The sequence below is a fragment of the Canis lupus genome, chromosome 18, assembly GCF_003254725.2.
Source record: "Canis lupus dingo isolate Sandy chromosome 18, ASM325472v2, whole genome shotgun sequence".
Taxonomy (NCBI): domain Eukaryota; kingdom Metazoa; phylum Chordata; class Mammalia; order Carnivora; family Canidae; genus Canis; species Canis lupus.
The window spans coordinates 11418646-11431128 of NC_064260.1; the positions used below are offsets into that span (position 1 = coordinate 11418646).

The 12483-nt window shown below is 39.7% G+C and overlaps 1 protein-coding gene across 1 annotated transcript in view; it reads left to right on the top strand.

Annotated features, from left to right (window-relative positions):
- Nucleotides 1-11469, top strand: part of LOC118349952 (uncharacterized) — a 44929-nt gene extending 33460 nt beyond the window's left edge. The window contains exons 6-9 of the mRNA XM_049096412.1: nucleotides 1488-1613; nucleotides 9144-9191; nucleotides 10864-10986; nucleotides 11357-11469. Coding sequence (XP_048952369.1) covers nucleotides 1488-1613; nucleotides 9144-9191; nucleotides 10864-10986; nucleotides 11357-11388 — 329 coding nt within the window. The 3' untranslated portion in view covers nucleotides 11389-11469. The remainder of the gene's footprint in view (nucleotides 1-1487; nucleotides 1614-9143; nucleotides 9192-10863; nucleotides 10987-11356) is intronic.
- Nucleotides 11470-12483: the final 1014 nt, after the last annotated feature.

The following is a 12483-nucleotide window of genomic DNA, read 5'->3' on the forward strand; positions in this document are numbered from 1 at the left end:
TCATAGACACAGAGAGAGAGAGAGACAGAGACAGAGACAGAGACAGAGACAGAGACACAGGCAGAGAGAGAAGCAGGCTCCATGTAGGGAGCTTGATGTGGGACTCGATCCCAGATCTCCGGGATCATGCCCTGGACTGAAGGCTAAACCCCTGAGCCACTTAGGCTGCCCCACAGTGATGTTTTTTACCATCATTTCTTGATTTAATGAAACAGTGCATGTGAAAGCCCTTAGCAACCTCTCACATAGGAAACACACAGGGAGTCCACTTTTGATACCTTTACTTGATCAGGAAATAGAAACAATTATACATATTTCAAGAACGCTCTATGTAGCAGTCAAAATACTTTTTACTTCGATCTTGCTCTACTCAAAGTATCACCCATAAACAGTGAGTTATAGGAGACAAAATGCTGTTGATCTCATGGAGCCGAATCACAACTCAACCAGAAATAATAATTTGACTACTGAGGTTTTAGTATGGTCTTGAATTTTTCAGATTCAAATTAAAATATCAGCATAAGGTGATATTAGGTGAAATTTAGTAAGTAAACATTGAATGAAGCAAAGGTATATTAACATTCTCCATCCAACACAATGAATGTATTTATTACCATTGGTAATACTGCTAAGCAAACTTTTATTGCAATTCTAGTGTGAGCCAGACTGGAAGGGATGCAGGATGAACTACTGTCCCAAGAAGGATCACTGACAGTCAAGTGAATATACTTTTCCTAATCATCCAGGGTCACTTGTGATTCAAGCATTTGTCCAAAGTGCCTCATTGGGGTAGACGCTGGTCATCTTTAGATAGGGAGGGCAGATGGCCTCAATGTGCCCTGGCCCCGCTCTGATCCACTAACTCACTAGACTCAAAAGTCAAGTCCTGGCATTGACATCACAGACCAAGGCCCCAAAGGGACCATAAGTAGGAAGCACTTTAGTTTTTCCTTGTGGTTGATAAGCACTTTTTAAGCAGTGGAGAAGGAGCACGTAATAAGACGTTTGAAGAGCTTTGCTATATACAAGTCTAAACTACTGAAGTAAGTCTTCAGTAGGGAGCTTCCTGTGTTCTTGGAGCTTTGAAAAAAAAACCCACAGACCCAAATGGCAACACTTAGCTTATGGCCCCAAGGCAATAAATCTAGACTTACTACCTAAACCAAATGCCATTTCAACCCCCCACCCCCCCACCCCCGCCATAAGAGTAATCTTTAATCAGTCAATATGGGAATTTCCTGGTCAACCCCAGGAAGTTTCCTGATTGACCCATTCCCTTCCCCTTGGGAGGATGACTTTGCCTAAAACAATGAATTCTTTGCTAAATATTCCCTTTCCACCTCCTGCCTATTCTTAAAAACCTTTCCTCTCCTATAGTTTTTGGAGTTCCCTCTGCTTGCTAAATGGAATGCTGTGTGATTCATAAATTGGTTGATTAACAGAGCCATTAAACTATAAACACTTACTTGGTTGATTTTTGTTAACAGATTTGGTAGCGAGGATGGAATCTGATGTTGACTCCGAAGGGCATTCAGAGGCAAAGCAAAACACAGAGGTGGTAACTGTGAGCCCTCTAAGTTCACGATCTTTCCCACCTGGCGCAAGCACTGTGGGTGAGTTCTCCCTGGTTCCAAGCTCTAATTCACTTTGTGTTCTGACTCCTAAACTAATTGGCTTTGCTTGACAGGCAGGTCAGCTTGGGCTGACAGAGTGTTATGCCTGTGTTCAGTTACTAGCGTGTCTGCTCTGGGTCGCATCGCGCTGGATATTTGCACAGAGTCCAACTGAACAGGCAAAGAGCCAAGCACCTAGCTTTCAGACCAAGTTTCACAGATGGAAACTTCAGCAATATTCCAGAGAATTGCTGGTGCACACAGAGTCTTCTTGTGGCCAGAACTCAGTATCATCTCCTGCTGCCCATACACTAATGTTCATGTGCAGTTAGTCTTCATTCATGTAGATAAAGGCCAAGCTGCTGCGAGGCCTCAGGGCAATGATAACCTAGAAATATAATGCCCATAATGGGGGAACTTGCAAATTAAATCAGATGGTTAAGATATGCACTCAAAAGCAAGAGTTCCCCAATTAAATAGAATCCTCCAAAATGTTTAATATTTCAAAGTTATTTGATTGACTCATTGCAAAAGGCTAATGAAAAATTAAAGATGGAAGAAGTATCTAAAACAGAACATTAATAGACTAATCCAACTACTCCTGATCCCCTCTGGGCTCCTTTGTGGGTTCATTCTAGTCTGAATTGATTTTCCACTCTGAACAGACTACACAGCCACAAACAGCAGTCTGCTATTTCATAGCCTTACAGACACCCCCATATCTACCTTCATAGGAGAGCCGCCAAATGAGCCCCCTCCACAGTTGATGAAACGGGGTGGTTCCTGGCAAATTGCTATGTACTTTTTTCTCTTAAATAGTCAAGAGGAAATTCGGGTAAATTCTAGCACCTGCACAAGGGATCCTAGAAAAACTAGCAGAAGGCAGGGAAGAGTAGAAACTCTTAACAGAAGTAGCTCCTTCCAGGGATCCCTGGGTGGCGCAGCGGTTTGGCGCCTGCCTTTGGCCCAGGGCGCGATCCTGGAGACCTGGGATCGAATCCCACATCAGGCTCCCGGTGCATGGAGCCTGCTTCTCCCTCTGCCTGTGTCTCTGCCTCTCTCTCTCTCTGTGACTATCATAAATAAATAAAAATTAAAAAAAAAAAAAGTAGCTCCTTCCAAATCTCTGTCCACAGTGCCTGGTCCAGAGAGGAAAGTAAAATTTCTCGTTGTCTCATTCTTTCCAAATCCAGGACCTTGCTATTGATCCTTTCTCTCACAGTGAGAGCTATTGCCTTCTTGCTTGTGTCATCCTGTGTAACTGCTCTTAGCTTTCTGCCTGCTTGGGACATGTGGCTTGTTGGTTCCTCCCTCGGCTCTCACTGTGAGTGACTCTGAGTACTGGGAGGGTAGTATCCTTTGCACTGACTTGAGGACCCTCATAACTCACAAAGGATGTTATTCCACATGTCAGAAATCTTTAAAATTAAAACTATGCAACCAGAGAGAAGGAAGCAAATTGAGGTTCATGTGCTTGATTAGGTGGATCAACCTATGATATCATTTCATGCTGAATAAAACCCTGATTAATTGAGGGCAACTGGGCTGACAAATCTTAACAGAAGTAGAAATGCATCTCTTGAAGGAATTCAAAGTACTTCTGTTCCTTGACCCTTCCCCCTTATTCCCCTATTTATGGAAAAGGGCTTATAAATGATTGGCTTTAGGAAAGCAAAGATAAACTTGGGCCTGTTCATAGTCATATTTGGTGCTTTACTGAAAGATTGTTTTATGAAGAAGTACACATTTCCAGAAATTATGATATTCGGCATAAATTCGGCAATCTAAAGAATGCAGATTAAGAAACGGTTCACAACTGCTTGATGACTAGCTTGCTTTAAATATGAAGGTTTCTACGGGTTAAAAATTATAGTGTATGTGATGCAGACTGCTGAAAAATAAAAAGAGAAACACTTGGAAAGCAAAGAAAGTAAGAGATTGTGTTTTTAGAAAGAAGAAGTATGAGGAATGGAAATATATTTTGTGGGGGGAAAAGACGGATTTTGTCCTAAAGGGAGGCTGGTTATCCAAAGAGGGTAAACTCAGGACAAAACATGAGTGTAAAAGAGAAAGTTGTAGATGTTTGCAAAAAGGGGATGTTTGGAAAGGAATGTTATGTGTGGGCAGGACTGACTGACGTTGGAATGAAGAATTTTCAAATCAAAAGTAAGTTGATGAGCATTAGAATTTGCGTTTTCTCCTGCCAAAAGGATGAATGCTTTTGTAGTGGGTGGGGGTGGGGGTTCTTAGTTTACTTTCTTGGTAGTTTTGGTCTGCTTAAGTCTCTGTGACTTGGAGCATTCCAATGGGTTTGTTAAACTAGTTAAATCATTTGGCATGTCAGATTAAAATGGGACACATTGTCAAAAATTAGCTCACACTAAGTTTTTCTAGATATTGTATTTGTAAGATTGGGGTACGTGTACATAAAGTCCATTCTGGTTCTACAAAAAAATGGCCCCTCGTTGCCAGACGTTGGCTGTCCTGATGTCCTTGTAATATAGCATCTGTCTGCTTCTGAATCAGAGAAATGAAGGTGTATAAAAATTGAGAGTATATTAGACAAAGAGGTCTAATGGAAAACCAGAGCAGTCACTTGGTTCTTTGGGCTCCATGGCAAACCTCATTTCTCATAAGTTTTGTTTTTTCATTACTTTACCCACAATGGGCGTTTTAAATGACTCAAATTTTGAAAGGATGTCACTGGGAAGACTTATATAATAGTACAAAATGGTTTACAATCAGTGTCTAACGTGTCAGGTCCTTAATTCTGGGAAAATTATCTTTGCCTCCAGAGGCTTCATAACTTCTCTCTCTGGATAGGTTAAATACTTGCAGCTGGACTTCATTCCATTGCCGCTTAGTATGGGTTGTCATATGCACTTGTCATTATGTATTTATTTTTCTGCCAAGAGGCTGATGACCTCACTATGGAAACGCACACTTATAAATGGGCTTTCCCTTGGGGGGGGGGCACCTTCTGTGATCTCCCGTGATCAAGGCTCCTCCTTCGTTGGGCAAATCACAGGAACATTTAGGAAAACCCTGCCACCATCTTGGAATTGTCTCAGTGTACAAATTTCTGCTGATCCTTTGTGTTCCTGCTAGTCTTACCACTACTCTAAGTCTCCAAAATCTGATTCTCAAAACTGTCAATAAAAGGTTAAACTGGAAACCTTCTTCGATCACAAAATGGATCCTGTGGGTCACAGTTTACAGCCTGCTGATTAGGTATTTTTGACAAAACGTCAGAGGAAGGTAATCCTCGACTATCTCAGTAAAAGAGGGACCTTAACAAGTGAAACAGCTGTAAAACTAAAGGTTGAGCCTTGTACGCAGCACATAGCTACAAATGTCTGCATCTATCACCTGGTTCTGCCCAGATACAGGAGACTTCTTTCACCTAAACAGGGGTTTAGGTGAAACTAACTAAATATGAACTCCTTTCTCCCTCCTTTCTTATCCTTTACTCTGGCAATGACCTGTATATCCTATGTCATTGACAAAGGGTAACCTCTGTAATTTAGAGCAAACTTGTATTTCAGGCTAGCAGAAAATCTTACTCTGCTCCTACATTTTCTCAATGTAAATAAGATATCTCATTGGTTGACTCTCCTAAATTTAAATCCCTAGTTAGTTGGGACTACCAAGAAGCTACCAGGATGTATTCCTTTGGCAGGGCCCTACTTCCCTAGTGTGGGATAAATGTAAATGAAGTCTGATCAAGGCCTTCTCTTTCATTCTTGAAATTGTTGCAGAATCCCTCCTAAAGTAATGGCTGCCCAACACAAATCCTTCCTTGTAAGATTATGGTACATGTAGATAAAGTCCATTCCAATTCTACAAAAAATGGCCCCTCATTGCCAGACGTTGGCTGTCCTGATGTCCTTGTAATATAGCATCTGTCTGCTTCTGAATCAGAGAAATGAAGGTGGATAAACAATGGGAGTGTATTAAACAGAGTCAGGTCTAAAGGAAAACCAGGGCAGCCACCAGAAAATACTTTCTGTCCAAAGTAATTCTTGAAGGTAAGATAGCCCTCGATTATATCTTCGCTGAGCAAGGCTGAATCTGTGCTGTAGGCCACCCCACCTGCTATACCCAGATGAACACTACTGGGGAAGGTAAAACTCAGTAACTCTTTCAGCAGGGTCTTTCCTACTTATTTGACTCTAATTGCTTTGAATATTGTGGACAATGACATCAGAAAGCACTCCAAACCTGGGGAATTATCCTGTTTATAATCATCATAATAATCTGCCTGGTGCATTTTGTTCTCTCAAAAACTTTACATGCATGTTCTAAGCCAGAAACCTATAAACAAATGATCTTTATAAAACTGGAACATCACCAAAGAATGACAAAATGTCCAATTTAAATATTATACAGCTGAAGTGGTAACCCTTGAATATTACAAGGATTGAGCATAAAGGTCAAGACCCATGAAATCACCCAGAGGAACAACACAAACTGAGAACTTCAGCACTGTTGCTGAGAGCAGTATTAATATCTTCAATTTTGATCCCATCTCTGAGTTAAGCTGAGATCAGATCAAAAGGGAAGGTTGTTGTAAAGGAAACCACAGGCTCACAATGTACTCATTTAGCTTGAGGCCATGAATCAGTAAACCAAGTCTTCATAGCTACCGCACTGCAGTTACAGTACCCAGAACTGTAACCTTTAGCCAGTGGACATGGATATTTCCTGGTCAGCACTAGGATGTTTACTGATTGACCCCCTCTGCTCCCCTTGGGATAGCGACCCTGCCTAAAACAGTGTATTCTTTGCTAATAATTTCTTTTTCACTCTCTATCTTGAAAAACCTCTTTCCTATAGCCCTTAGGAGTTGCCTCCTACTTGCTGGATAGGATGATGCCCGATTCATGAATAGGTTGCTAAATATAGCCAAGTAGATCTTTAATATATGCTCAGTTGAATTTCTGTTGTTTCATAGATTCTTAGTTTGTCCAATGATCAATTTAGGATTAAATATTTTCATTTACTTTTACCTGAACTGCGATGCAGAGCAACAGAAATTATGATAGTGAAAGTACTTTCTGTTGAAAACATGACATGGATGGATTTATTCCTATATTCATACTACTCATTTTTATCCTTTCTTAAAATCAACTAAAATCAAATTATACAAAGAGCCTTAATGTTTATTTCTACATTTAACAGAGAGGATATCTTCCAAGATCTTCTCATAACAATAAACAAATGAGGGCATTTCTTTTGTTTTGTTTTGTTTTTGTTTTGTTTTTAAATGAGGGCATTTCTGCTAAGGAATTCTACAGCACATTTTCTGTGCTAAACCATGGAAGCTTTTTATTTTTTTATTTATTTTTAATTTTTATTTATTTATGATAGTCACACAGAGAGAGAGAGAGAGGCAGAGACACAGGCAGAGGGAGAAGCAGGCTCCATGTACCGGGAGTCCGACGTGGGATTCGATCCCGGGTCTCCAGGATCGCGTCCCTGGGCCAAAGGCAGGCGCCAAACCGCTGCGCCACCCAGGGATCCCCATGGAAGCTTTTTAAAAAATATATAACACTTACATATATGTTTATACATGAAAGCACTGAACAGTGAATGATCTGAAGAGAGATAAAACTCATCTTGTCCACATTTTTGACAAACCTTGATTAAGAAAAAGCCCCTAGCACACAAATACAAGTTTTATTATGAAAGTTGTTTGTTTCCTGTCTTCATATCATTCAATGCATGATTATGGTAAGAGATATTTATTTACCTTTTTTGAAGTTTTGATTTTACTTCCAGTTAGCTAACCTATAGTTTTATATTAGTTTCAGGGGCAAATATTATGAATAAAATCACTATATGGATAAGAGACCTTGAAGGCATTGTAAAGTCAGCCCTTTAGGATATTTTATCATTTAACATAATTATCCTAACCTTGTCCTTTCTGATATTTAACCAAAAGTCTATATCTGACACCCATTTCTTCAAGAGCACACCAACATAAGATTGTCTGGAGTGCGTAAAATTGCATGCCAGAACCATGTCTGTGTGGACAAGGACACATTGAGCAGAAAAAGGATAAACCAAAAGAAATTTGCAACTTTCTCTTCCTGTATCCAATGGTCAACTATCATTAATGGTTTTCGTGTTTGTATGTAAATTGGGTGGGTTTTTTTTGTTTTGTTTTCATTTGTTTTTCTATACTGTAGATAACTACAATTCTCACCTCAGATTTATGTATTCAGACAATTATCAGTGTGATGTGGCCTTTCATTCTATCCTGACAAACTTGTGCAATGAAATGCTGAACTTTTAGGGTTGTGTGGTAGCTTACTCAGTTAAGTGCCTGGCATTGGCTCAAATCATGATTCCAAAGTGCAGGTTTGATTTGAGAGTTGGGCTCCTTAATTAGCTAGTGTTGGCTTCTTGCTCTCCCTCTGCCCATTCCCACTCGTCATGCTCTCTCTCTGTATCTCTCTCTCAAATGAATAACAAAATCTTAAAAAAATAAAAAAGAAATGCAGAGCTTCTGTAATAAAATAGTCATTTGCAAAGACTAATTCAATTATTTGGAAGAGATAGTATCTGAGAGTCCAAAATGGTGGAGTTATGTTTGATTTCTATGGGTTGTTTTACAAGATGCTTTCCACAGGCTCTAGCTCATCAAACCCCCACAATCATCCTTTCAGTGCTGGCTCTGACAATCATCACTGGTATGCTATTCAGCAAGGGACATAAACTCTCTAAATCTTGTTTCCTTCTGGGTAACATGGAATTCTCCAAATTCAGCTCTTATCAATGTAATGGGGAGATGAGATGAGATAATGCCTATAAACTTCCACATAGTGCCTGGCACAATAACAATCAAACAGTAGGTTTTGGCCTTCTTTAGTATTGTTGTCAGGTCCTCCAACACCATCAGTCCAGAAAATCATGTGCAGGAGTTGAGGATACTGGGGCACGCATGATTTGGAAGACAGGACTGCTTCTTACTTTAGATAGGAAATTTACCTAAACCAGACTCCTTCCAACATGTAAGGTGCTGCTGTGGATTTTAGAGTTGGACAGATCCATTTGCGAGCAACCCTTCATGTGAGTAGTGGGTGCAGAGGACTGGACAGCAGTCACCGTTTCTCATTATTTTTCTAATCAATAATATTTATAAAGCAAATACTGTGGAGTACCTATTGTGCTACAAGCTATGAGCACAGAAGAAAACAAGATAATGTTAGGCATTACCCTCCAGTTCTGAGACTAAAAAATGCATCAATCACAAACTGCAACATCTTTATGTGCAGAAATATAATATGTGAATTGATCTACTAAATTATGTAAAACCAAATAAACAATTTCTAAAATTGGGATGCTCATATTTGTATAGCTCTTCCTCTCTGCTAACAAATTCTATTATCTATCTATCTATCTATCTATCTATCTATCTATCTATCATCTATCTATCTATTATCTATCTATCATCTATCCACAACACAGAGGAAAGTTAAACAATGGATATGAACAATGAATAATACTAGTCCTCATTTCTTTTAGAACTCGTTGCTCTTAACTCCACAGAAGCTTCCCTGGATGATGAATATGGTAAGTTTTTGGCTATGTTTGTCTTTATGTTATGCTGTAGAATTTTTCCTTCTTGATCAACTTAACCCTTGAACTCCCCTGGCTTCAGGGAGAAACCTCAGAATGGCTGGATCTTGCAAAATAGACTGAGTGATATTTATGTCAATCTAGCGTCTCTCTGGTCATCTTCACACAGTAACTGCTGGCTGGGGTATGAGAGGACCATGAATTAGGAGTGCAGTGATGTGCCCTGAATTCTTTCAGCAATGAATTTCATTCATTTTTGTGACTGGTATTTCATTGTTGAGGAAATCATGATATCATGTTGTTTCTATATTTTTTTTAGCTTTATTCTTGCTGGTAGTTAAGAACATTAACAAAAAAAAAAGAACATTAACAGACACTGAGAGGTTCTTGTACAGAAGACATTGTGCTGCACTGTGAGTGCATTTTGTTTATAGCTCTTATTCTCACTGTGATGGATTATATTCCCATTTTACACATGAGGGCAATGAGCTACAATGAATTCAGTCTCCATGCCACACAGTGAGAGCTGAGGCTGAAACCGACACCATTAGATTCAAGATGACTCAAGTTCACATACTTACTAAGGTTTTGTTCTTCCTCTAAGTCCCAAAGCCAAGGTCCTGAGACAGGTGCACACATGGGGAGGGGGTGTCAGTGCAGGGCTTCCAGTGCCACAGACTAAACTTAAGACTCCAGCCTTTTAATTATCCAGTGCATGAGTATGAGTAAACTATTTACAATTTTGAGCCCAACAAAATCAACACAAATAACACCTAACTGACTTATTGAAGATACAACATGGAATATGTGTCATGTCTAGCTTAGGTATCCTTTTTAGCTGCTACATCATAATTTATAGCTCCTGGCTCCATCTCCCCACATATAAAGAAAAGGAAATGATGAGGAGCATGGGTTCTAGCCCTGCTGATCGATCTTCCAAGGCCAATATCAGGGGACTTCTGGACTCTAACCATCATCAACATCATCATCATCTTCAGCAGAAGCATCCAACTTTTAATTGGCTTAATCATTTTGAAGTCTTGGCTATTTATTATATGTGAAGATGCAGAATTACAGAGCAACTGAGAAAGTGTTCTTTAATTCTGTGTTGCTGGGATTGAAATCTGGATTCTAGTACTTACTGGTTGTATGAAATCAGGCAAATGGCTTCTCTCTCTGTGTTCACTGTATTTGTAAATTGGGAATTAAAATAATCATTTCAGAGGTTATTGTAAAATTAAGTAAGATTTAAGCTTTGCATGCAAAGTTCTCAAAATAAATGACATTCAGTTTGTACTTAATGCATATTTTTTCTTATGCTTGCCTAGATTCAGGATGTGATGAATGTGCTAAAAGCCATTTATCACCAATGTATTTTTTCCCACAGAATTCACTCATTATAAGCACAACCTTACTTTTTAATACTTTGAATGTACTATGTGAATTTCATAGGTTTTTGACTGACTTGACCTAAAAAACTGGGTTCTGAGGTGTCTCAGGTGGTGGTGGTGGTGGTGATGGTGATGTAGGTATTTACTACCCGGTTGTGCTGGTGTGAGGTGTCACTTCAAGCTAGGTTATCAGAAATGTATACAGTCACCACTCTCCAATGACTAAATCTTGGCCTTTCAAAAAAACTGTGGAAGTAATAAATCATTTCTTTTAGACCCCCTGCAGCTGCAGCTCATGAACACCTCTGCCTACTATACCTACCTCCTCCTCCTCCTGAAGAGTCTGACGTACTCCATCATCATCACCATCTATCTGCTTGGGAGATCAGTGCTCAATGGTAATGGGAAGAGTTCCTAACACACGGTGCCACCAGGATCCAATTTTGTCCTTGGCTGCTGTTCCAAAGTGTCTGCTGAGGATCTAGTGGGGTTTTCTTTCTGATATTGGGTTATTTCATTTCACGTGTGTCTTCTCTATAGTGTCATTATGCAGAATGGATTTATAAACCACTGGGCAAACAGAAAGTTTCACTCTGCAGTGAGAACAAATTCAGCCATGACTCAGAGTTGGGGACAGGGGGCCATCCCCAGGGGCTTCAGCACTGCTCTCTCCTCAATGCCCACCAGCTCCTCAGCCACTCAGTACCATGCCTCTGAGTACAGCTAGCATGCAGCTTCCAGCTGTATCCTTTTTTTTTTTTTTTCCAGCTGTATCCTTGAACTCTTCTTTATCCAGATGATTCCCTGGAAGCACACATCCTTGCTACCTGAATTTCGTACTGTTTATCATAGTAAACACAATAAAAGCAATCAAAATTCTACTTTGGCCTATGTCTGTTTTATTTGGTGCTATCTAATTGAGAGTCAAATGTAAGAGGCAGCATGACAGCTGAGCCTTCAAATACAGTGTTGGTTGTAATATTGGTCAATTCCATATTCCTAATTCTTGCCCTGAGGTGGTCTAATGATGCCTCATAGAGGCACTGGCCCAAACTGGAGAGCCACAGCTAGTGAAGAAGATACCCAGGTTATTTCCCCTTCTATGATCAGTTGATTCAGAGTCATTTGGTTTAAGACATTTGGGTGGTGACAGTAAAACATGTCACATGACTGGCGGGTGTGCTCAGCCCTATAGCAGTGTTTTATGGACAATATGTTTCCTGATCTCATAAGAACTCATGAGACCCAGACTAACACTGAAAGGAAACTGGTGGTAGAGGGGTGAAATGCTTGGATTTTGAATCCCAAGTGCCTATGTTTAAATCTTGGTCCTAAAGTTATTTCATTTCTGTGATATAATTTTCTCATGCATTAAATGAAGATATAGTGTGTCCTGTTGCCTTGAGTTGCATGGATGTGATGAGTTAATTCTACTGGGTACATGAAAGTATTCCACAGCATTAGCATCTAATGTTGGCATATTTACTTTGGAAATAATAGATAACAGGCCTGCATGCACACACACTAAGCAACGGTGTCTCTACTCATTATATGTCTGTTTGTATTTCTACAAACATAGATGTACAACAAAATGTTCAGTGTGTGATAAGTTGTTGAAAAGTTAGTAGTTGTATATTTTCCCATTTTCAGTAATGAAAGTACTTAGAGCAATAAATTTGATGTATTAGAAATGAAACAATGTCTCATTTAAATGGGAATGACTTTTTGTTTTGTTTTGAATTTTATTTATTTATTCATGAGGGCTTCACAGAGAGAGGCAAAGACACAGGCAGAGGAAGAAGCAGGCTCTCTATTGGAGCCCCATGCAGAACTCCACCTCAGGACTCCAGGATCACACCCTGAGCTGAAGACAGATGCTCAATCAATGAGCCACT